Genomic DNA, 23,315 nt, shown 5'->3' on the forward strand with positions numbered 1-23,315 from the left:
CATGTAGGGGGTCTGCTGAATAGATCCTGCCATGCGTTGCTCCCATACCATATCTAGCTTAAAGGTCATGAGCGGATCTGGTAAATAAGAGAAACAGAAATATGCCTCAGAGCGCAGCGAGATACAGAAGAAATTGTCAAGAGTCTAAGACTCGTACTCAGGGAGCAAGTCTGATTCTATACGCATGCTTGAAAGTTGCATATATTTACCATACCCATACCGATGACCGTGTTCCTGCTGATGGTGGTGAAAACCGCCCTCGTAACTGATGAATCGAAAAACGCATACGTGCGCCGAGCGAAAAAGTGCGAATGCGAGTTCAACGAAAGCTAGGGCGCTAAAACTCGATCAGTCACCAGACCCAGAACAAATGTGAATCAAAACATTGAAACTGAAGGCAGGGAAACGCTTTAATATGCCGAAAGTTCACCGCGTCGTATCTCAACCCATGCTGAGCCCACATTGACTTGATTCGCAGCACCTCCCAACGCCCGACATCCTTCACACGCGCTGTTGTCACGCATGCCTACCACCTCATCCTCAACCCCCTTTCCTAAGTATTGATGCGCGCATATGCTTCCGGGGTACGCTGGCATTTCGTGTTCTACATCACTCTGAGATACTAAGGTCGAGTTGAGAAACGTTCGTCCGGTTGAGGAGAGAGATAAGGTTGTGGGGTTGTGGGCAGCATTGTGAAGACAATATTGAACGGGAGACGCAGAAGGGAAGAGACTGATTCCGAATACCACTTTGGAGTTGTACAGACAATCTAATAGTGTGATACGCACCTGGTATCTGTACCCGATACTGTTGTACCCAACACGGTACCTGATTAATTGCATACCGACCTTCCAAACCGCAGCATCAGCGTTGATGTTTGCCCGGTGGAGGAATGTTTCTGGAAAAGGGGAATGAACATTAGCACGATTCTGTCAATAGAGGGAGGGCTGGTGCTTAGGTTGATAGTCTGCGAGAGACTTGTTCTGAATGCTCCGACCAAAAACCGGCGGAACCATGCCCAGGGTAAGTGGGAGTGATGACGATGAGCGTGGGAGTGCTGATGAGTGATTTGGTGATATCTAACCGAGAACAGGGAGTCAGCATACCTAATCCGACCTTAGTCCAGATGTCTCTGGGCATTAGAGAAGACTTTCCTACCCAACACGCCGCTTTGCGATAAATTGCTCAGCAAGAAATTTGCGATCGACGTCAAGGAGGAAACATCCGGATCTCCGTGAGTCGATATGCCGCGGATAACTGGTCATAGTTCCGGTGTTCACCCACAAAGACGTCATCCTGATCAACTGGAGGAATGATAGGACACAAATACAATCGCAGACCAACGCCTGAAGCTGGCGATTGGATTCGTATCCGCCACGGAGTAAGTACATTCTCACGCTGACGGCCATCAATAATTGATTCTCAGATTCGGGAACAACCGAATAACATCAAGGCTACGTGCGGAAAGAGACAAGCCTTTAGACTACTGATATAATGCAGTTATTTGAAGATAAAAGGAATATATACCACCTAGAATCTTCATAATGTAGCTAGAGTAACAGAAAAAGTCAAACGAATAACTAATTGACGCCGAAACAAAGGATAACAAGAAATTTCATGCAGAGCAAGTTGCGACGCGTTGACATGAATATAGACAAGGTACGCTGATGTCCAATCGTGAATGAGGCGGTTCAAAGGTGCAGTGTTTTTATCTCTGTATAGATGCCGCAGATATATCTTTAGATCTGATCGAGGTCAACACCAAGTGGGTAGGATAACAGCCAGCTAACACCGTTGCACGTAGGAGAGAAGAGCTGCACCACTAAGTATACGCACCCCAGACTCACCTGAGAACTCAAGCTCGAGGGTAGACATTCCTGTGGTTAGGGTTTCCCAACACCAATGACTCGACAGTAAGAGACCGTCGGATGCTAATGAGTGTGAGTATTATCTCACGTCCTCAGCCGAGGTAAGCCACAACTCCTTTGAGAACATAGCCATTCTGATTATAGCTTCTAGGCTTCCTCGGTAGCTCCACCTCGATGTCAATCTCAGCACTCTGAACGACTCTACCGCTGTATAATAGTACTCCCTGCATAGTGGATTTCAAAAAGAAAGTTGGTCAAAGACATGAGGTGCCCGGTTATTGACAGTTCAACAACGAGGCTCAGTTGCATCGATCACCACCACTCTAGCTAGTGGCTCTTTAGATTGTCACGGAACATCTATTACTCTGATTCCACGATGATCCGCGGCGCGAGCTGGGCGCTGCCTGAGCGTCTAGATAACACCCAACGTACCGGCACCTCAAGGCACGAAAGAGGGCACCAGGAAAAGAGCGTGGCTAGCCTGCGTGCGACCTATTTTTGCGTGCTGCGCATAAATGCTATTCGGTGAATTTGCGTGCAAATTGACAGATCTTGCGTGTACATGTCATTGAAATGCGTGCAGCGTCATTGAGGTAGCGTGATATATGCGTGCATATCTCAACACAAATCTGACATTTAGCAAGTTGTACTAAGTACTAGATATACTATTGTAAGCACTGGATTGTTATACACCTTTCTTTTCATTTAAATAGACTCTGACTCCAGAACAAGTGGTGTATAGCCTAATAAGGTACTATTCCCCCACATAATTTTCGTCTTTCACTCGCTACTGAGTTGTCAACAGAAGACTTCTGAATTCTTTTGGAGTTAGTGGACCTTCCTCCTTACGAGCTTTATGCAAATTAATAAGGACATGATGAAACGAGATCATAAGCAGCCAGAAGTCACCACTACAGACTCAGGATACATGAGTACTATACTTTCTTCATCTTCATTTATTCATGGAATAGATGCCATCCCTTAGATATCCATACCGCACTTGGATTCAAATAGCATCAAGGCAGTTGAAGAAGACAACACTACCAGTCCATCTAAGGATGCACCTACGGCACAAGGTGTGAATATAAAAGTATTTTCAAGCCGTACTACACCGTTGATACACAATACAAATGACAATATCTCTATAATTATCCCTCCACAAGCGGCTGGGATGTACAGTGAACTTTTCATTGAATACATTTTTTCAGTAGGATACTTCGAGCCAGAAACGCATAAGTTCGTACTGGCGTGCAAGATGAATCTGTGTGCGGGGTCATCGCGTGCGAACCACAGGTGTTAGCGTGTCAATTACACGCAATAATCGGGTCGCGTATCATCGCGTGTCCTCGCGTGCACGTGGGAAAGTAGGTCGCGTGCTGCTTGCGTGTCAGATGCGTGAGTTTGAGTGCGATTAGCGTGCTGTGATGTCACGCTCATCGTCGTTCGACGACACCAAATACTTGTCCAAAGGACAAAAAAAAAGATTTTATTCAAGTTCGCGGGCCTGGTAATGTGGTCGGACATCATTGAATAAAAGGTGTTGCCGGATGCAATGCGGCTGGTCGCGTAGTCGGCCGGAGATGGTGTCGAGGAACACGCCCAGGTACACCAAATCATCCGAGCAAGCTAACTGTGCTCATAAGTAGGACGTGATAGCAATGCTGAAGTCACAAGAAAACAGGATTTACCTCTGTATAGTAGAATTTTGAGTAGATGTCTATTAATTAAGCCAAATGCTATAAATGGCAAGAATCATGCGAGTGTGCTGGCAAGGCATTGAATAATTATCATTTATTATTGAACTAATCCAGTAGAAGAGAATCCTTGTTTCCTTACGCACGAGATACACGAGTACTGGCGAGAAATAATCCAACACTATATGTGACACAATTGTGACATTGCGTGCAGAACACATCCATATGCGTGCAGAACACAGTTGTTGCGCAAAAATGCGTGTCACGCAGGCACACGCAAAAACGCACGCACGCGAGCAGCCACGCTGATTTCTGTATGCCCCACGAAAGACAGCCAGGTGAAGTCGTCATTACTTTTTTTCCCATTTTCGAATCGATGAACAGGACCCACCAACATTCTCTTCGCCAGCGCGCACTACCGGAGCGCTCCGGGAAGCGATACGACTGAGGTGTGCAGAGATGAAACCCTGCTCACGCTCTTTAGGAGGAAGTTTCTCACCAAGAAAAGGGCCGTGAGCAGGCGTGGACACAGCGGAACGTCGGTTGGAAGCCGCTTGAGTGGCCCTGCCTATTTGAGAGTGGATGGAGATTAGAAGATTATTAATGGCGGCCGTGATATCCCCCGTGCGCAGTGATCGTTCACGGAATACACCCACTCAGTCCCAAGTACTTGTTCTTCATATTCACCTTCATGGGCGCTTAATTCCATGTAAAGCATCGATCAAGGACCTGAGTTAAAGTAAGCACAGTACGTGCTGAATGGCTCTCTTTAATTGACATAACGAAAGGCCTCTCGTAACCCAATAACTGACATGTCATACTCATGTTCTAAAAATGAGTTGTGGGTCGACTACAACCCTTGATACATTAACAAGTAAAAATACACACGCTTCGAACACATCTAGTCTTCTCTGATGTTCTAGGATACGTGCGTCGTGACTCGTGTATCCTCGAGGTCTTCATCTACACGTTGTTTGGCACTGACATCGTGCCTGCGTGAGAAATCGACGAAGAGAACAATGGACTTCTAGGATTAACGTGCAAGTAGCCTTTAGGCTGCCATTTGACATACCAAATCTGAAGATTTCGAAACACCTTATGGCAGCACATTTGACACTCCGATAGATTTTTTTCGAGTCAATCACTGCGAATTTTAAAAGGTGCGTTTGCTTCCCCTTCCCTTTCGCTTTCGAATTTCCCTCTCTTGCAATCACAGCTACTTGAATATTATCAGCGCCACTCTCCAAAACATCACTATGTACACACAATACTACACCTGGTCACCGACTTTTTCCGCCACCGCACAGTCCCCCCAGTCAGAGTCTAGCTCATCCAGCGTCCAAGAAGATCTCTTGTACCGGGAGATGGAAGCCTACGTCGACTACGATTACGGTTCGAATCGCAACAGCACAGACACGAGCTCTAACACGCCAGGTACACCCGGTTCACTGACTCATCCAAAGAGAGCTGATCCTGAAGCAGAATTTCAAGCCGCGTTGTCAAGTACCGGCGAATCTGTCTCATCGTCCAGTTGGAACAAACATCACACTTCAATGTTCTCCATCTCTGAGAACCTCGCCCCAATTTCCCTTGTACCCATTGCATCTATCCCCACCTTCTGTCGTACTCCTGCTAGTGTTCCCATATCTCTACCTTCGCACAAATCAGGTGGTTCCAGTGTACAGAAACGGAAAACGTTGCGAGGCGCTCAAAGGTCGACGCGGGTGAGATATCTAAACTTCGATCATGATACAAGGATTAATATATTATATTTCTCTTCAGACGACCACCCGAAAGAGGACCAACACTCGTGCACGTAAAGTGCCACAGCGGAAACGACATGCCACTGGCGTGTTATCTCCTGAAGAGGTGGCATCACTCCCATCCAAAGAGTACACAGAGAGTGTTGTACAACGTATTCTCGGAGTACCGCCCAATGTCAATCTCGAGGGTGCATGGCCCAAAGACTCGGAGCCCTGGGGCCGGTACACAAGAATACAAGCTCTAATTCTGGCTGTATGCTGCTCTCCAAATCATCGAGCATCCCTTGAAGATATTGAAACGTATCTGATGGACAAGTACCCGAAACTCGCAGATACACCGTACGGTAAAAAATGGCGGGTGAGCCCAAGTTTTCCCTTTCCGCGTCTTGTATTATAATTTATTCTCTTCATTTTTATAGGGGACATTTCGTGGCTATCTCTCTCATCGGCCGGAGTTCAGACGGGTGCGGCGCTCAAAAGCGCACGGTGACTATTGGACTATAGATGTCACCAAACTCTCGCTCCGACGGTAAAACGTGCTGGCCAAAACTCCTAACTGTATTGACATTATAATCATCCTGCCCTCTATCTGCGTTTTAATGTATCGACACATACTTGTTATGTAACTTTTAAATTATATTGCATGAAGGATGCAGATCTATCAGTGATTTGGCCGCTTGGACTGTACATTCGGCAACACGTGAAGTAGTGTAAATAAATCAGTCATTGTATTCAAAGAGTGATCCACTGCCTCAATCTTTGACCATTCAAGAGGGGTAGGAAACGCCTGGGGCACGGCGTGTGTGATGTTCAGGGGACCTTTGCGTTGAACAATCCAGGATATTGTTTGAATCGCATGTTTATGCCCGCTTTGCAAAAAAAATGCAATTAAAACAATTCTGTTCTGAAATTTGACTCGAGTTCGCGGCCACCGGCTTGAAAGTTGAACGGCATTACATGGCTGAGAATGAAAAAGAAAAAGTCACTTATATTACTGTTAAGAACTCCGGACCAAATTATCTGGTCTGCATCTTTGTATATTGGATTAATGGGGAATATTTTAAAAGCAGGAATTATGATGAATAGTATATAGAATAAACACTGGCACGATGTGAGGTCGAGAAAGGTTTCTAGGAAAGCCACAATCGGAAAGAGTCGGACTTGCAAGATGTTTGTGTTTGGTAAAGATGATATTGCCAAACACAAGCAATCTCGAGCTCGAACGATCTCCAACTCTCGCAGCAAAGATATATTGACACTCTCGCTACAAAGATACACCTTGCCCGTGGTCAGCAATGGTCTCAATACCCCTAAGAACATCAATCCTCCCACACCGTTCCCTCAATCCAGCACACTCAATACCACAGTTCCGTATGTCATGCTTGCAAAGAATTATGGGCGATCGCTGGGGCTTGAGATATACAGGAACAGTAGCAGTGAGTAACCTTGAGTTCTTGTCGCTCATCTTCACATCTAACGCGCCACTCATGAAATGAAGAAGAAACGCCGTTCGACCGTTCCAACGCACGAACTGCGGACACTGCTCCCACACCGTTTGGCCGAAATGCAACAGCCCGTATACGACATCTCGGGTCACTTTTCGCCCAAGTTCCAAGTGTCTATGTCGCAATCCAAGACGCTTCCGTTAAACTTGCGGTATCTGAGTTCAATGTTGGACGTACCATTCCCCGAAGGCACGCGAGGGTTTCTCTACTTCAAGCACATGCCGAACCTGAGGAGCGAGGTGCGGTGGCGCGTATGCGAGGACCACGGGGCGTTTGACGGCGGCCATGACTTGGCTTTACCCTTTGGAGCTGCATGGTCTATTCCGTTGCTCAGAATATTTAATTCCACGAACTATTTCGCGCTCCGTTCGCTAATTTTTCGCGATGGCTTGGTGGACTCGCAGACTGTTGCCCTACTCGCGAGAGCTACTCCGAACACGGACGAAGTAATATTATTCGACATTTTTGATCCCTTTGTGGTGGACTTCCTGGACACTCGCGTCAATATCTTACTGTTCCAGCGTAATCTAATTGCCAGAGGGTCAATATATCATGTATTTTCAGAAGCAGAGCATATTGAAAGGGCCAAAAACTACGCCGTGTATTCTGGTAAGCACACACATAATGCTCAAAATTCTGCCCTGGCTCGGTGTGCTAATGCGTTTTACCCCAATATCATGACCAGGAAAAGCGTTGGTTCAATTTGAGAGATGCCAAGATTACAATGGGGACGAGGCGCTATGTTTACGATTCTTGGAATTCTTAACACCGATAAAGTGCACCAAGCCCGATTACGATACTTCCGTGCAGCCACCAGTTGTTGGCGCATTGTTGCAGAAACGAAATTCATCTGACCTCCCATACCAACCGTGGATCTTTACACTGAAGTTTTCTGCGTTTGGACGAGCTATAGCGAGGGTTTCGAGTATTTCCATTTAATTTTGACCCGGTGCGCAGTTTCGTAAGTCTTCCTAGTCTACGCCCTATATTTCCACTGAACTTTCTGACAAGCTGTATTCATATTCTTTTCACCGATTTTATCTATGCATACCACGGGGAACGCAACATCTTCCAATAATCACCCTTCACATTCAACAATAGCTTCACATCAAAAATTTGAAATGATCGATGCATGGGATGACAATATCACCAGTGTTTCTCGCTGATCTCGACCGAGTTCACATCAACCCCATCCTTGAACCACCTTTCCTCTTCCGAAATCTTCACGTCGTTCGCGCTCATCTGGCGCTTCCGCATCAGCCCGTTTGGGTCGAACGTCCAATCTTCAAGTCCGTAGGCACGATACCATTGCCCTGAGCTGTCATGGTACTCGTACCAGAACTGCACCGCGATCTGTATGGCGTCAATATATGCACAAGATTCAGAGTAGTAAAATGGGATGAATAATGACGCAAGGATAGCGGTAGCATTAGGTATGTGGGGAGTGAAGCCGCACCTTGTTATCTGTGAACGCGAACAGCTCTTTCCTCAGCCTGTATCCATTCTCCACCCTCCACTTGTCAGTTAGGAAGTCGACGATGGCGTCGTGCCCTGTGAAGAACTTGTCGCGGTTCCTCCAGATCGAATCCAGTGTATACCCGTTCTTCACTTTCTGTGGGTCTCTGGGTCATAGTTGGTCGTTGAACACAACTGAATCATTTAACCGATGTAGTAAAGCGTACCGCGTGTTCCACAGATCTTGTGCAGCTTTGACTTTGATTGTCGCGGTTTCGTGGGTGAATGGTGGGTAGGGTGGTCGTCCGGGGAGACTTTCGCTTTGCAAGGATGAGGGTGTGTCGGCCATGTTCGCAGTGTTGTATTTAGTACGTTGACTGAGATACGACGGTTTGCTATATGAATTTGATGGTGGTGGTGAGAGCTCGAGTAAAAGAGTCGATCGGTTTGTGATCGTCATTCTATCGCGCGCTATTTATATCCGCTACGGCTACGGTGTGCTCCGCCTTGCCGGACAATTTTTATCCGATTGTCAAATTCCCAAAAGTTAATCTGCCTCAACAAATTGATATTCGCCAATTATGACGATCCATTAAGTCAAGGACTGTTCTTCGGAACCTCTTGCTTGCAGATACCCACAACTTCTTGTGGTCTGGAGCATCTCAAAATGACTCAGAAGGTGGACGCCAAGGCATGTTTTCAAGGTGTTAATATAGGATTTGAGGCCGTGACTGACCGTTCCTGCACGAAATCTGTTAGAAAATCTGTTGTATGTACAGAAATACAACCTGCTGAATAAAGATTGGACCGACTGCTACGCGGTCCTGGGCATGTTTCACTGGCGTTTGTGTATTAGTAATGACAAGAGATTGTGATGACAAGAGATTGGGACAAAAGTTGAGAAATAGGCGAGGGAGCTTGATAAGAGGGTTACATCGGAACGTTGAGTTCCGTTTATAAAAACCAAGAAATTAACCAAGAGTGAAATAAGATAAAATACACACAGAGGAGGAAACGGTTACAGTTCCGCGATGTACGACATCCAACGAGCCAACGTTGAGGTAGGAATCAGTTGACACATGGAAAATATGTTGGTCCCTCTGCGTCGCAGAGTTGCGGGGGTCGAGGAAGAAGGGAGAGCAGTCAGTAGGTGATAAAGCAATGTTTCAACGATTTTTACGGAGGTCAAGCTTATTGGGATGTCACTTCCGTACGAGTTCTGAATAGCCCTGTTTAAACAAATACTCAAAGGCGTGATTTGGAGAGTCTTCAGTGTTCTGGGTAAGCGTAGTAGGCAAACAGCATTACAAACATTGACAATACGAGAACACCAAACGAGTAACATTAAATTTAATTCATAGGGGGATATAAATAGTCATTAGTCCAGGCGGCCTTGTTAAATGTGGCCTCAAAGACGACTAAGGGCGGCTTCTTTGGGTGGAGAAGAACAAACAGAGATCAGATGGTATGTAAAGAAGCAGTAGAGACTCCATTGAACTTAGGATAGATTCCTTCGATCAGTTATCACTTGAAGCGAGTATACATAACCGTTATCTAACAGCGTTAATTTCACAAAGCTGGTTGAGACAGGTTAACGACCCTGAAATGGGGGACCGAAGACGCTCAAGAACGCTCGACGGAAATGATTACTTCGGGTCGTATTGTTATGTATTTCTGCACTCCCACCAGTTGTTCGGTGTTCTTGGAAGTTGCTTTGAAAGAATACATGGTAGTTCTGTGGGGAACTTCGCATTTAGAACACACAGGGATCTTTTATTGGAATAATTGGCAACCAATAGAAACGGCGAGTTTCCAGTACGGAATACGGTAAGTCAACATGGTATAAACTATAAAGGTCTCTGCTCTACTAACTGTATCAGAATTCCTCGAACCACTCACCCGATATTCAAACTACCAGTTGCTCTACTGCCTAAACAGATTAAAAATGTCTGAAGGTGTCGAACTGGTGAAAAAGTACATAGAATTCACGGAAGTCTTCGCTGAATATGACGACCTTGTCGTCTACACACCAAGATGTAGGTATCATGACAGTCCCAATTGCGCATATTCGGTCATTTAACCGTCTCTTCTGCACAGTGCCGCTCGGGGAAAATTGGGCATACTTAGGCCAGGTCGCCAGGAAACGCAATGGTGAAATTCCAGACCACGTAAGAATTCCATCTATTCCTTAGTTATGCAATGTCAATGATCTATCCTGAATCCTCCTGATTTCCAGTCCGGGATGATCCTGTTGGCAAAGGCTGGCAGCGATGCTCTGGGAGACATCGTCGATTGGGTTCCCGTTATGCACGGCATTGAACCAACGCCTTTCTCGACTTGGAGGGGTATACCCGCAGATCCGGAGAGATACGTGTCAGGCGGTGATTTCTTCGTGCTTGGAATGGACAAACCGACCGCAGAGCAGACTGCAGGTATCAAAGCCATTCGCAAGGAGCTCATTTCGGAGAATAAACCGGATCGTCTCATCTGGAGTTGCCTCCTGCCCTTCAACGGACTGACCATCTGGGATGTTGCAAGCACCTTTAAAATTTACTATACAACGAGGGCATTTGTCTCAACATCTTCCCAAACCTCGGACGGATTAAGGCTCCCTGTGATCATTTATGGATCCTAGCGTACTGATATAAGTGCTAGTATGTTATGGCGTGAGCATACAACGCGTTGATCTTTTTTTTGCTGATATGGTGTATAGAACTAACACACCCGCAGCGCTCGTATATAATTCTTCAGTAAATCATTCATTGTACATGTCTCCGTGTTGTTTGTTTAGAAAAAAATCGTAATCTGAGACGCCGAAAACCTTGTGTTGAACGAATGTAGAGATTCTAAACCTAGTGATAGAACTAAGAAAATCGCCCAAGCGCCCGTATGCTTTCGAAGCTCATATAAGCTAGATAGTTAAATCATAAATTCATCACCTCCCCAAAAAGAAACCATCAGACCATGGCGTGTATGCAGATAGGAACTGAACCAAAATCAAGTAATTTGTCGAGCTCAGGGTGTGCTGGAGTTTCCGTTGAGCGACTTTGCTGGCAAGCCAATCAACGTTTTTGGGTTCTGCATTTGTGGTACTCGTGGGAGGTGCGACTCAGTTGGAACCTTGACACTGTGGTTGGACGTAATGGGCGGGGCGGGCCTGGTAGAGAGCGTTCGCACGGGCGTTGAGTGCTGTGCCGCGTTCAGGCTACGCGCGACCTCGAGTTGCTTCTCCTCAGCAAACACCACGCTGGGGCGCTGCCGCCGGACTGCCCTGGGGTCGTACCGGAAGAAGTCATCGTCTTCGGAAGTGGAGGATGATCCCTGTGTTTTTCCGTTGCGCCTCAACCTTTGGACGCGGAGGTGCCAGAGGATTCCGACGAGACCGAGGACAATGACAATGGCGGCACCTACGGCCCCTCCAGTGATTGCACTGTGCTGTGAGGTGGAGGTAGGTAAAGATATAGAGGTGGGGGTAGACACTGGGGCGGGTGTTTGGGTGGCAAAAGCGCCTAAACCTGTGAGGGCGATTTGAAAGCTGGGCTAGGACGTTCGCGTTATTGTGTGTGTTCTTGCGATACTACGATGAATTTGGGCATACTTTGGGTGTTCCCTTGACCTTCTTTGCTGCTTTTTGGAATTTTGTGTACGCATCGATACTCGGGGGGTTAATGGCACTAATTTTCCAATTTTCAGTGTCTATGCATTCACTAAGACATGAAAGATATGATAGAAATTCTTACCCAACCATCCCAGAGTCCACACAATGGGACTGTGTGTCTGTATTCTCGCAAAAGAACCATATCGCTAACCCCGAAAGAAATTGTTTAGACGCCACCATTAAAAGGTCTGACGTTTGGGTCTGGATACTTACTGCTGATGTTGGAAATCTGTAAATCCCATTTTACGATGTATAGAGTCTCGTTTATCTCTACGGCACCATTAACAGTACCACTGCTGAAACCTCCTGGAAGCGGCGAGCAAGGGTTTTCCAAACTTGATTCTGTAACAGTGTGAATTGACCTGCACAACACACCATGTTACGCGAAGGTACGTTCAGGTAGATCGAAAGACGTACTCTGGATCAAAGACAAATGTGACTGTGTCATTTATCTCAGCGGATATGGTAGGAGGATCGAAGGAATTTCAGCCTTAGCTGCTAGGTGAAGCCTTCATACCTGGCAGTTGCCAGGTGTATGGGAAGTATCTACGCTGGCAACTGCCAGGTGCCACATTTGAAGTCTTCAGCTGGGCGATGGTCAATACAGCCAAACAAATCCCAAACACGGTGAGCGGGGCCCCGCCGGGCGCGAAAAATGGCGTAGCTTGTTGTTCGGGCGGCCGTTTGGGGCGGAAAAAAATGCGTCGGGGTCGGTTCGATGGGCAGACCACGTCGGCATTGTTTGCGCGACGTTATGGACAGCGGATGATTCATTTGTCTTTGTTTTGGACGTCAACCGGTTGGTGCACGAGCCAACCTTGGTTGTCATTTATCAGATAAAGCGAAGGTGAGGTTTCTTCTTTCAACGACCAAACCTAAACCTGCGATGAAATCAGACGACTAACGATGGGCAGAAGAAAGACTGAGCTTCACTGCATCACTTGATAAAAACTCCTGGACAGTGGAAGCGAACTAACGGCCATTAGGTGGTCGTTTAATGACATCTTTGACACTGGAACGAGGACCCTTCTATCTTCTATCTTCTATCAATTAAAGGAGCACGTACTGCATTCAATAGTTATCAGTGAGAATGGGACAGATGAATGACCCCAGAGTGGGGGCCAGAAGAAAGTGTTCAAGGAAGGTCGACGGAAATTATCAGTCTGGGGTCACATTATCGTATAATACTCCACTAAGCTCAGACATCTGGGTTACACAAATAGTAAAATGAATTCTGCTAACGCGAATAAGACACCTCATGGAGTGTCTGTACCAAACAGAAGAGTCTTCACATACAGGGTCCTGTGATTGGAATGTTCTGGAGCCTATTGTGTCCCTTCTTGTCGTCTACATACTGTACAATACCAGGGAACCGGTATTTGTATATAAACACGGACGCTCCAATTGATAGTCAAACTACTACCACCTTCATCCATTAACTTCGTCCAAAATGTCTGACGGCGCTGAACTTATCCAAAAGCACATCGAATTCACGGAGCTTTCTGCGCAATATCAGGAACTCTCTGTTTTCACACCACAATGTAGACATTCTTACAACTTACAGAGTTAAGATCTAACCATTCTTCGAACTTACACAGTGCCTGTCGGTGCAAACTGGGGATACTTGGGCCAGGTCGCCTGTACATCTGACGGCGACAATCAGGACCACGTAAGAATTCAAATTTCAAAATTCCTCAACACACACTCACGCCTCAATCCCAGCGCGGCCTTATTTTCTTAGCAAAAGACGGCAGCGACGCCCTTGGCGACATCATCGACTGGGCACCCGTATTCATCGACATCGAACAACGCCGATTCTCAACCTGGCGCGGTATTCTCGCCGATCCTGAGCGTTACGTGTGCGGTGGCGATTTCTTTGTGCTTGGGGCGGACAAGCCTACGGCGGAGCAGACAGCTGGTATCAGAGCCATCCGCAGGGATCTCGTTTCGGAACGTCAGCCGCAGCGTCGTATCTGGGAGGGACGCTTGCCCAAGGCGATATTGAGCATTTGGGATATTGTAGTTACGGACCGCCTCCATGTGATACCAGGCACGTTCGCATCGACGGATACGGATTCTGTTGAGGGTTTGACCTTACCTGTGGTCCGTTTCAACGCCTAGAATGTTGTATGAGTGGATTTGGTATGTAATGTGATTGTGATCATGTCGAGTGCTCGTATTCATAACTCTACGCGTCAGGTGTGCAAAGAGGCCACACGCTTGCTGCGCGTGTATAATCTCTGCCTGGCAGCTATGATAATAGATTTACCAGCAAGATGTGTTGTGTTGTGTAGAAAATACGATAAAAGAAAAGGCATTGGCCAAATTGCTGGGTCACATATCAATAGTCTGAACGCATTTCTTAACATCAACTGTAAACTTGAATTCACCAGAGAAACCACGATTCCTGCAAATAAGTTACACAATACACTCACGAGTGTCAGAGAACATTCCCTAAACTACTTCTCTCGTCCTGCAATGCTACCGCGACAGCTGGAACATAGAAAACAGCAAAATACATGTATACAAATTCCCGGCTTGATTGGATGGAAGAGAACTTTGGTTTCGTGATTGCGTGATTGCGCTTTGAAGGATGAATGGAATGTAACACAGGTTTCCTTCCAACGGGCACCCACCGGAGTTTACCGAGAAAACAACACCTCCCTTGAAGTCAAGGGCTGGTTCCTCCTATCATTGTCGGTTATTATTTCTCTTGAGTGTTTATTAATAAATGGTCCCCAAAGTTATTGGCTCAGCTGGTCGGTGTACCACTTTCACCGAACGCTATTTGTAGCAGTAAGACCAATTAAAGCTCTTTCGTTGGAATATTGGAGCCTTGAGCTAATTGTGGAATGACCACCACTACCTCATCCGTGTTCGGTACAACATATATTTAGGGTATGGCAATGGTAATTAGTATAAAAGTCGATGTATTCCTCAGTATGGCATTTCAGAGTCACTTCAACAATATTCACTGATCAGTCAAACTCCTCTTACAGCTACTGTAACTACCACTCTCTAACGATATTCAATATTCAAAATGGCAGATATCAACTCGGAACTGACCAAGCAGGTTATCGAATTCACTGAGGTCTTTGCCGAGTTGGATGACCTCGTCGTTTTCACGCCAAAACGTACGTTTTATCAACACTAGCTTGAGTGGTCAAACAATTCCATCTAATTAACATTCCTCACAGTACCAGTTGGCGCGAACTGGGGATACCTGGGCCCAGTCGCCTGGAAGCGTGATAGTGATATTGAACAGCACGTATGTCTGCCCGGCATCTGATAATATTATCATTCACGAACAGTTTCAAATTTCCGTACCCTCGCTTTCTCAATCACAGTACGGCGTGATTTTGTTGACCAAAGACGGCAGCGACGCGCTTGGAGAGATTGTGGATTGGGTCCCCAATATGGGCACCATTGAGCCATCAAGATTCACAACCTGGCGCGGTATCCCTGCCGATCCTGAGAAATACGTATCTGGGGGCGACTTGTTCGTGCTCGGCATGGACAAACCAACCGCAGAGCAAACGGCTGGTATCAAAGCGATCCGAAAGGACCTTGTCATCGAGAGGACGCCGGACCATCTCATCTGGTCGCGCAGGCTTCCGCGTGACACTGTGTCGCTTAACGATGTTAGGATTGTTACCGGTGTTGAACTGGCTTCGGGAGCGTTTGTGTCAACTAGTGCCCATGCGGGGGAGGAGAGAACTATCCCTGTAATCCGCTTCTTTTCCTAGTTCTGACTCTGAGTCAAGTACAGAGCTTCCTGGTATGTGAACATAACAACGCATTGATGTGTTTTCTGACAGGTTATATAGGCTCCAACACGATCGCTGCGCGTGTATAACTTTGTTTGGCAGTGAAAAAAAAATGTCGAGATGAATTGTACAATGTAGAAAAATAAAATAAAATAAAAAACTTCTGTTCATTTGGAGACATGTCAATGAACTGTGAAAGAAAGAAAGTCACTAAAAAAATTGATACTAAAGTGGCTGTTTCAAGCAAGACGGAAGTGTACCGTGATGTACGACATCCAACGAGCCATCGTTGAGGTAGGAATCTGTTGACACGTGGAAAATATGTTGGTTCCTCTGCGTCGCAGAGTTGCGGGGGTCGAGGAGGAAGGGAGAGCAGTCATTAGGTGATAAAGTAATGTTTGAACGATTTTTAGGGAGGTCGAGCTTAGTGGGATGACACTTCCGTACGAGTTCTGAATAGCCTATGGCATGGTGGGCCTTGAGTCAGCTCGGAATAATATATTTCCCTTGTACACAGTTTAGGTTTCCTGTATACCGACTAGCTGACTAGAAAGCAGTGGAGGCAGTTCAGTATTACGAGTAAAAGTAGTCTCAAAACCAAACCGTTATGTCCCGCCTTCATACCCTGAGCTTTTTCATTTATTCTCCAACACTTCAGATTTTGGTGTTACATTCGATTTTTTTTAATAGTCTGTGGAGATTATTTATCAAGTCTGGTCTATTATTCATCCCTGGTGTCTTTGTCTTGTAATAAATCAACTTGATGTAACTGTCCGAACAAATACTCCAAGGCGTGATTTGGAGAGGCTTCATTGTTCTGGGTAAGCGTAGTCAAACAGCAAGGCAGCTTCTTTAGATAGAGAAGAACAAAGGGAGATTACACGGTATGTAAAGATGCTGTAGAGATTTTCCACTGATCTTAGGATAGAATCCTTTGATCAGTCATCACTTGAAGCGAGGTTAATGACCCTGAAGTGGGGGACCGAAGACGCTCAAGGAAGCTCAACGGAAATTATTGCTTGTTATGTATTTCTGCACTCCCGCCAGTTGTTTGGTGTTCTTGGAAGTTGCTATGAAAGAATACAAGGCGGTTCTGAGGGAATTTTGCACTCAGAACACACAGGGACCTTTCATTGGAATAATCGGCAACTTATAGAAACGGTGACTTTACAGTACGGAATACGGTAAGTGAACATGGTATAAAGGTCTCTGCTCTACTAACTGGGCTTTCAGAATCCCTCGAACCGCTCACCCAACATCCAAACTATCAGTTCCTCTTCTCCCTAAACGTATTAAAAAATGTCTGAAGGTATCGAGCTGGTGAAAAAGCACATAGAATTCACGGAGGTCTTCGCTGAATACGACGACCTTGTTGTCTACACACCAAGATGTAGGTATCATCGCAGTACCAGTTGCACATATTTGGTCGTTTAACCATCATCTTTTGCATAGTGCCCCTCGGGGAAAATTGGGCATATCTAGGCCAGGTCGCCAGGAAACGCGATGGTGAAATTCCAGACCATGTAAGAATTCCATCCATTCCTTAGTTATGCAATGTTAATGACCTATCCTGAATCCTTCTGATTTCCAGTCCGGGATGATCCTGTTGGCAAAGGATGGCAGCGATCCTCTGGGAGACATCGTCGATTGGGAGCCCGTTATGCATGGCATTCACCCAACGCCATTCTCAAGTTGGAGGGGCATCCCCGCTGATCCTGAGAGATACGTGTCAGGCGGTGATTTCTTCGTGCTTGGAATGAACAAGCCGACTCCAGAACAGACTGCAGGTATCAAAGCCATTCGCAGAGACCTAATTTTGGAGAGTAAACCAGATCGTTGCATTTGGGGTGTCCCCCTGCCATTCAATGGACTTACCATCTGGGATGTTACACTGTTGGTTTTGACTCACCAGCCAACGGGAGCATTTGTCTCAACATCTGCACAATCCGCCGACGGCATAACCCTCCCTGTGATCTTTTTCAAAGCCTAGCAGACCGTCATAAGCACTGGTACGTTATCTCGTGCTCACATACTCATCAGGTTAATGTCTTTTGCTGATCTATTTCACAGAATTGACACGCCGCTGCGCGTGTATAAATTTTTGCAGTAAAGGAATCGTTGTATAGGTCTCTGTGTCGTTTTGTTAGAAAAAAACAATACAAATATCATTGAGACTCGGACTCAGCACCGTGTACATGAATCTATGGGACGACAATTCCATGCACTTCTTCCCCATTTATCATGGTTACCAAAACCTCCCGAGTGAGCTAGGACGCAATCGTCTCGTCTGCAAGGTACGCTTTTTCATAAAAATAGCGCTGTCCTGGGTCATTAGACATAAAAGCTTCATTCACGCTCCATCTGGAGCTTTTACTTCGACATCCAACGACTTTGCCAAAGACCTAATGCTCCCTGTCGTGCGTTTCAACGCCTTAAAGATTTTCGTAAATCATGGCATGTTACATGATTCCAGATTTGTCACTGTGTTGAAGTATACGATTTACACGGCTGCTGCACTGAACATGTATAATGTTACATAGTAAACGGCATCTGTTGCTGTATCACCCACAATTGCATGTCTTTAGCAAATTACAAGTACCATTGTCGGCCATGCATCCACTACATAGTTTTCATACAGCTTCTCAAAGCGTAACCTTACTCAGAATTAACGCGAATCACCATGAAGTGCGGGACCGAGGAAGGAAGAATCACCAAAGCATGTCGACGGAAATTACCTTTGTGTTACTACACCCCCCGCCGCCAGGTGGCAGGCGGTCAATATACGCTGAAGAAAAATGAAGGCTGAAATGGTGTATACATCAACGCGAAATAAGCGAGGCGGTTTTTATATATGATGAAGTGAATACCATTCGGAACGTGCGAGCCTTGTGTTGGGTTAGGTTAGTTAGGTGACGTTGTTATGTTATGTTATGGGAGAGCCAGCGGTGAGATGGGACAGTATAAAAGTCTGTACACCCCGCACCCCACACGGCCTCGAAAATTCCAATCGTCTCGAAAACACACACCTACCTCGCTTGGCAGGAAAAGGAAGTGCACCATCGCCACCGACACCGATACCAACTCCAACTCCAACGCAAACTGAATTCAATTTTTTCAACTTGACAATGTGCAGCCGCGGCGAACTCGTCCAAAAACACATCGAATTCACAAATATCTCCGCTGAATACGAGGATCTGGTAGTCTTCACGCCAAAATGCAGGTACCATCTCCATCTCTATATTCATCCTTTTTATTCCTATTTGTATCTCTTCGATATGAAATCGAGTTTGAGTTTCAAGTTTTGAGTTTCGAGTTACGTGGATTCAATTATTATTAAAGGATAACGGAGTTCCTTATAGCTTAATAAAACACTTTTTCCTGTTTTTGTGCAGTGCCTGTTGGCGAAGAGTGGGCGTACCTAGGCCAGGTTGCGTGGAAGCGGGGTGGTACAACTCCAGATCATGTAAGTCTTCCATTCCACTATACGTAGTAGATAATACTATATACACACCAGTTTGACTGATTCCATCTAACATGCGGTTATGCATCGTCCTCACTGCGCATTCATAATATCCCTAGAAAGGGTTGATTCTGCTAGCGAAAGACGGTAGCGACGCGCTGGGGGATATAGTTGACTGGATACCCACATCCACCTTCTCCTTCTCCGCCTCCACTTCCTCCCCTTCCACCTCGATCACCTCTACTTCCCCCTCACCCGTATTCTCAACCTGGCGCGGCGACCCATCCAACCCGCACAAATACGTTTGCGGAGGCGACTTCCTTGTCCTCAGATGCACCAAGCCCACACCCGCGCAGAAGGTGGGGATTAAGGCAATACGGAGGGATCTTGTGTTGGAGGTTAGACCGGATCGGGGTGTGTGGGCGCGTGAGGGGGTGGTGTGGGGTGTCGCTGTGGAGGGAGGCGTGGACACGGAGAACTTTGGCGTGAGGGGGCAGATGCTGAGTGTGTGCAATGCAGATAGGGTGGATTTGCTGCATAAGCGGACAGGAGCATTTGCGGTTGTGGTTGGACGATCAGGATCAGGATCAGGAGCTGGATCTGCGGTTGGGGCCAGTGCGAGGGTTGTTGTTGTACGGTTTGATGCGTAGGATTGGAGTTCAAGTTGGATTTGGATATTGGATCTGGTTTTGGTTTTGGTTTTAGATATTAGATATTAGAGGGTTCGAGAGAGTTGGTGTGAATGCTGGATATTGCATGCGACGGTGAGCAAAGTAACTTATTTGAGTAACTTGGCTAACTTGTCACCCGCCAAGTTAGACACGGTAACTTGCGGTAACTTTTCTCACGCTTGTGCGCCACTAACTTGTAACTTGCGGGAGTCACGTGTTCTTCACCAAACGGTTCAAACCTTGCATCGTCAAAGTCATTTTTCTGCCACAAAGGGCCATACAACACTGAAGATTAATTTTCCACAATATTAGATTACAGTATCAATAGAAAAGTAGCTTTGTTGAGTATGTATATGCATGCGTGCAGTTTGTGCGCAATGAATGTTTCCTCTTGCATATGCGTGAGAACAATGCCTCGGAGAGTGGTCAATACTATCTAGTTTCCTGCCTTTATGTCGTTATGTGAGTCCTATGTATAATCAATTAGATAGATACTTGTATGCTATATACAACATCAGAAATAACTGCATAATGTAATATTCTCTGTCTCTGAAATTGAAATAAGACTACTATCCTACTTCTTAGTTCTCTTGCTCCTTCTTTTCTCACTCTTGTCCACCACTACCCTAGCCCTGTTTTCCTGCTTGGTTGGGGCTAACTGCATGAGCTGATTCCCTTACCAGCGCACATTTCAGTCTGAATTGGAGAATACAAAGTAGTCTGATAATAAACCTTGTGTAATCTGACCTCTACTTGTACCACCTTTGATTGTGCTTGTTTTTTGTGCCAGAAAATTGAACCAGAAACTCATGTCCGGCAATACCTACTTTGTACTGCATTGGGATTATATCCCACCAGAATTGGTGGACTAGGATAATAGACCTGGTTTCCATAAGGTCCAATACACCAGATGTAAAGAATATTGTTGTGCATTATTTGGTGAGGGTTTTGGAGTTTTTTTCGGCTGAAAGAGACCAAAAAAATCCCTTACACGCTAAAGCTTGGTTAAATAACTGAGGGAGCAAAGATCTCCAATTAACGAGATGCATTTAAGTGATCCGTACCCCTCTCTTGTGGATATCAATGCAAATTGGCTTGGACAAGATTGAATTTGTTGCCTCAATCTATATAACCACTTTAAAGAACACCTTAAAAGTATAAAGTAGCAGTATTAGATTAATTCTGAATATATTTGACCATATTGTGTACCGTATTCCATGATTTAACTTCGTCAGCACTCATCTCGGTTGACAATTCCCATGAAGTCAGCTTGCTAGGGTTAGAGTTAGGGTTAAAATGCTGAACTTTAGGGTTAAAATGTTGAGCTCATGTGCTCTGATCAAGTTAACTTATTTCACACTCCGCTAACTTTGCGGCGACAAAGTAACTTGCCCTAACAAAAGTTAGAATAAGTTACTTTTGTCACAGCAAGTTAGGTGGTGCAAGTTACTTTGTCAACCACCCCATTTGATGTGTGGTAATAAAATTGTACAATAATAGGTTACTTAAAGTTAGCTTCGATATATCTTCGCCTTTTATTTTTATTCAAGTTGTCCGGGTCAGTTCAGACGGAATATGTCACTTCAGACTTCAGAACTCTGTGCCAAATCAAAGTAACTAACATTAGCTGAAACTGTCATTACCTTATCAAAAATAATAAGTAGGGAGGTTAAGATGGGATACGGGTGGAGTTTGTCATAATCGATGCCACGGACTTGGCCTTTTGGTTTGAATTTGGATTTTGAAAAATTGTGTAGGTGGGTAAGAGTACATAGGTGTGTTGGAGAGTATGTCATAGACTGATAGAGTTTTGTGATGGGTATCGGATGGTTTGTGTTGCGGATTGTGGATTGTGGATTGCGGGTAAGGGGAGACGACGGTGGGTATCGAGGAAGAGGTGCCAGTGTCAGACTCAGAGTCAAGGTACGTACCAGAATTGTACCCAATACTGTGTCTATAACCCAAGCTGAGTGGTGAGTTCTATCCTTATCCTCATCCTCAAGTGCACCACAAAAAAATAAAAGCCAGTGTCAGTGTCAGTATGGCTCTACAAGGTCTTAGGCCTTGACGGTGAAAAAGGTGAGAGAGTGAATGGGTGATGTCGTCAGCACTGAGCACATATCGCTGTCGGCGCTTTCTCCCCTTGTGAAAAGAAAGGGGCGGCACCAGAAGACAACAGCATCTGTGCTGTCTGTCTGTCTTAGACTCAGTTACAGTGCTTGTACGTCAAAGTTCCTCGCCGAATATCGGCACTCATCAGAGCTCGAATAGCCAACTGAGTTGGAAAAGTATTTTTAGCTTGCTATTCAACATGTGTTTTTAATTACATCTTGGACAATGAAACGTGAACCCTTCTACTATCTACAATTCAAACGAGTACGCACGGCTTCCCAGTGTTACCTAGAATGAAAGAGAATACATGAGACAGACAGAATAATGAATCTAAAGTGGGGGTCCGAAGAAGGGGTTTACGCAATTTGGTCGTCGGACATTATCGGTCTGAGGCCACATTGTGTCATATACTAGTTTAATGGAAACAATAGCACTCAGTATGTAGGAAACAGACTGATATATTCGGTAAGCTGTACCTAATGGAAACAATAGCACTACACGGAAGTTTGAGTAAAGGTAAATAAGGGATATTAGAACATAGCTCACCTCAGTATGTAGGAAACAGACTGAGGTGGCTCGTCGACGAGAAACAAAATATATAGGGACACAAACATGAATGTTGCGTGTCCATTCAAGAAAGAAAGAACAAAATAAACATATGCCAACATGCGCAAACGCGGCGTGTCGGTTTGAATATCCAACACTCCCCCTCAAACCGAACGAAGTCCCATCGCCGCCGCAAAGTGTTTTGCCTTCACACTAGGTAAGGCCTTGGTCAGAACATCGGCAGTTTGATCGTTGGTCGGGCAATAAATGAGTTTGATGGAGCCAGAATGAATAACGTAGCGAATAAAATGATAACGAATGTCGATGTGCTTGGTGCGGGCGTGGTATTGACCACCGTTAGCGAGCGCGATTGCAGATTGGTTGTTGCCGTACAGAGTGGTGGGGTTTTCGACATTGGAAAATATCTCAGAGATAAGCCGGCGCAGCCACACGGCTTCTTTCGCAGCGTGGGTAGCGGCAACGTACTCGGCTTTGGTCGTTGACAAGGTAACGAGTTCCTGCTTTTTCGACGCCCACAAAACTGCTCCTCCATCCACCATGAACATGTAGCCAGTAATGGCGTGTCTATGCTCCTGCGAAGCTCCATCCGCATCCACAAAACCAACCAGGTCCCTCTCCTCTCCACCGTACACCAACGCGAACTCTCGTGTGCCTTTCAAATAACGAAAAATGCGCTTCACGGCCTCCCAATGGATCCAAGCTGGATTTTCGAGGAACTGAGCCACAGTGCTCGTTGCAAATGCGATATCGGGGCGTGTTCCCAACGCGGCGTACATCAACGACCCGACGGCCTTG

At 45.8% G+C, this 23,315-nt stretch overlaps 9 protein-coding genes across 9 annotated transcripts; 6 read left to right on the forward strand and 3 right to left on the reverse strand.

The window, feature by feature from the left end:
- Positions 1-410: 410 nt before the first annotated feature.
- JR316_0013416 (uncharacterized protein) lies at positions 411-1,140 on the reverse strand (the record flags this gene model as incomplete). The annotated part of the gene is made up of 4 exons (XM_047899025.1): positions 411-732; positions 789-795; positions 845-898; positions 1,107-1,140. The coding sequence occupies 4 exons, from the start codon at positions 1,138-1,140 to the stop codon at positions 411-413; spliced, it is 417 nt and encodes a 138-aa protein (XP_047741878.1).
- Positions 1,141-4,818: 3,678 nt separating this feature from the next.
- On the forward strand, positions 4,819-5,858 carry JR316_0013417 (uncharacterized protein; the record flags this gene model as incomplete). The annotated part of the gene is made up of 3 exons (XM_047899026.1): positions 4,819-5,286; positions 5,345-5,683; positions 5,745-5,858. The coding sequence occupies 3 exons, from the start codon at positions 4,819-4,821 to the stop codon at positions 5,856-5,858; spliced, it is 921 nt and encodes a 306-aa protein (XP_047741879.1).
- Positions 5,859-7,976: 2,118 nt separating this feature from the next.
- Positions 7,977-8,634, reverse strand: JR316_0013418 (uncharacterized protein; the record flags this gene model as incomplete). Its single annotated transcript, XM_047899027.1, has 3 exons — positions 7,977-8,183; positions 8,287-8,452; positions 8,513-8,634. 3 exons carry the CDS (start codon positions 8,632-8,634, stop codon positions 7,977-7,979), a joined length of 495 nt encoding a protein of 164 aa, XP_047741880.1.
- A 1,596-nt stretch (positions 8,635-10,230) lies between these two features.
- JR316_0013419 (uncharacterized protein) lies at positions 10,231-10,920 on the forward strand (the record flags this gene model as incomplete). The annotated part of the gene is made up of 3 exons (XM_047899028.1): positions 10,231-10,321; positions 10,383-10,453; positions 10,522-10,920. The coding sequence occupies 3 exons, from the start codon at positions 10,231-10,233 to the stop codon at positions 10,918-10,920; spliced, it is 561 nt and encodes a 186-aa protein (XP_047741881.1).
- Positions 10,921-11,300: 380 nt separating this feature from the next.
- Positions 11,301-12,517, reverse strand: JR316_0013420 (uncharacterized protein; the record flags this gene model as incomplete). Its single annotated transcript, XM_047899029.1, has 6 exons — positions 11,301-11,825; positions 11,884-11,959; positions 12,026-12,089; positions 12,157-12,305; positions 12,361-12,395; positions 12,461-12,517. 6 exons carry the CDS (start codon positions 12,515-12,517, stop codon positions 11,301-11,303), a joined length of 906 nt encoding a protein of 301 aa, XP_047741882.1.
- An 876-nt stretch (positions 12,518-13,393) lies between these two features.
- On the forward strand, positions 13,394-14,064 carry JR316_0013421 (uncharacterized protein; the record flags this gene model as incomplete). The annotated part of the gene is made up of 3 exons (XM_047899030.1): positions 13,394-13,484; positions 13,542-13,612; positions 13,666-14,064. 3 exons carry the CDS (start codon positions 13,394-13,396, stop codon positions 14,062-14,064), a joined length of 561 nt encoding a protein of 186 aa, XP_047741883.1.
- Positions 14,065-14,983: 919 nt separating this feature from the next.
- JR316_0013422 (uncharacterized protein) lies at positions 14,984-15,689 on the forward strand (the record flags this gene model as incomplete). The annotated part of the gene is made up of 3 exons (XM_047899031.1): positions 14,984-15,077; positions 15,141-15,211; positions 15,255-15,689. The coding sequence occupies 3 exons, from the start codon at positions 14,984-14,986 to the stop codon at positions 15,687-15,689; spliced, it is 600 nt and encodes a 199-aa protein (XP_047741884.1).
- Positions 15,690-17,009: 1,320 nt separating this feature from the next.
- JR316_0013423 (uncharacterized protein) lies at positions 17,010-17,700 on the forward strand (the record flags this gene model as incomplete). Its single annotated transcript, XM_047899032.1, has 3 exons — positions 17,010-17,100; positions 17,163-17,233; positions 17,302-17,700. 3 exons carry the CDS (start codon positions 17,010-17,012, stop codon positions 17,698-17,700), a joined length of 561 nt encoding a protein of 186 aa, XP_047741885.1.
- A 1,224-nt stretch (positions 17,701-18,924) lies between these two features.
- On the forward strand, positions 18,925-19,820 carry JR316_0013424 (uncharacterized protein; the record flags this gene model as incomplete). Its single annotated transcript, XM_047899033.1, has 3 exons — positions 18,925-19,027; positions 19,103-19,173; positions 19,290-19,820. 3 exons carry the CDS (start codon positions 18,925-18,927, stop codon positions 19,818-19,820), a joined length of 705 nt encoding a protein of 234 aa, XP_047741886.1.
- Positions 19,821-23,315: the final 3,495 nt, after the last annotated feature.

The sequence above is a fragment of the Psilocybe cubensis genome, assembly GCF_017499595.1.
Source record: "Psilocybe cubensis strain MGC-MH-2018 chromosome Unknown contig1, whole genome shotgun sequence".
Classification (NCBI taxonomy): domain Eukaryota; kingdom Fungi; phylum Basidiomycota; class Agaricomycetes; order Agaricales; family Agrocybaceae; genus Psilocybe; species Psilocybe cubensis.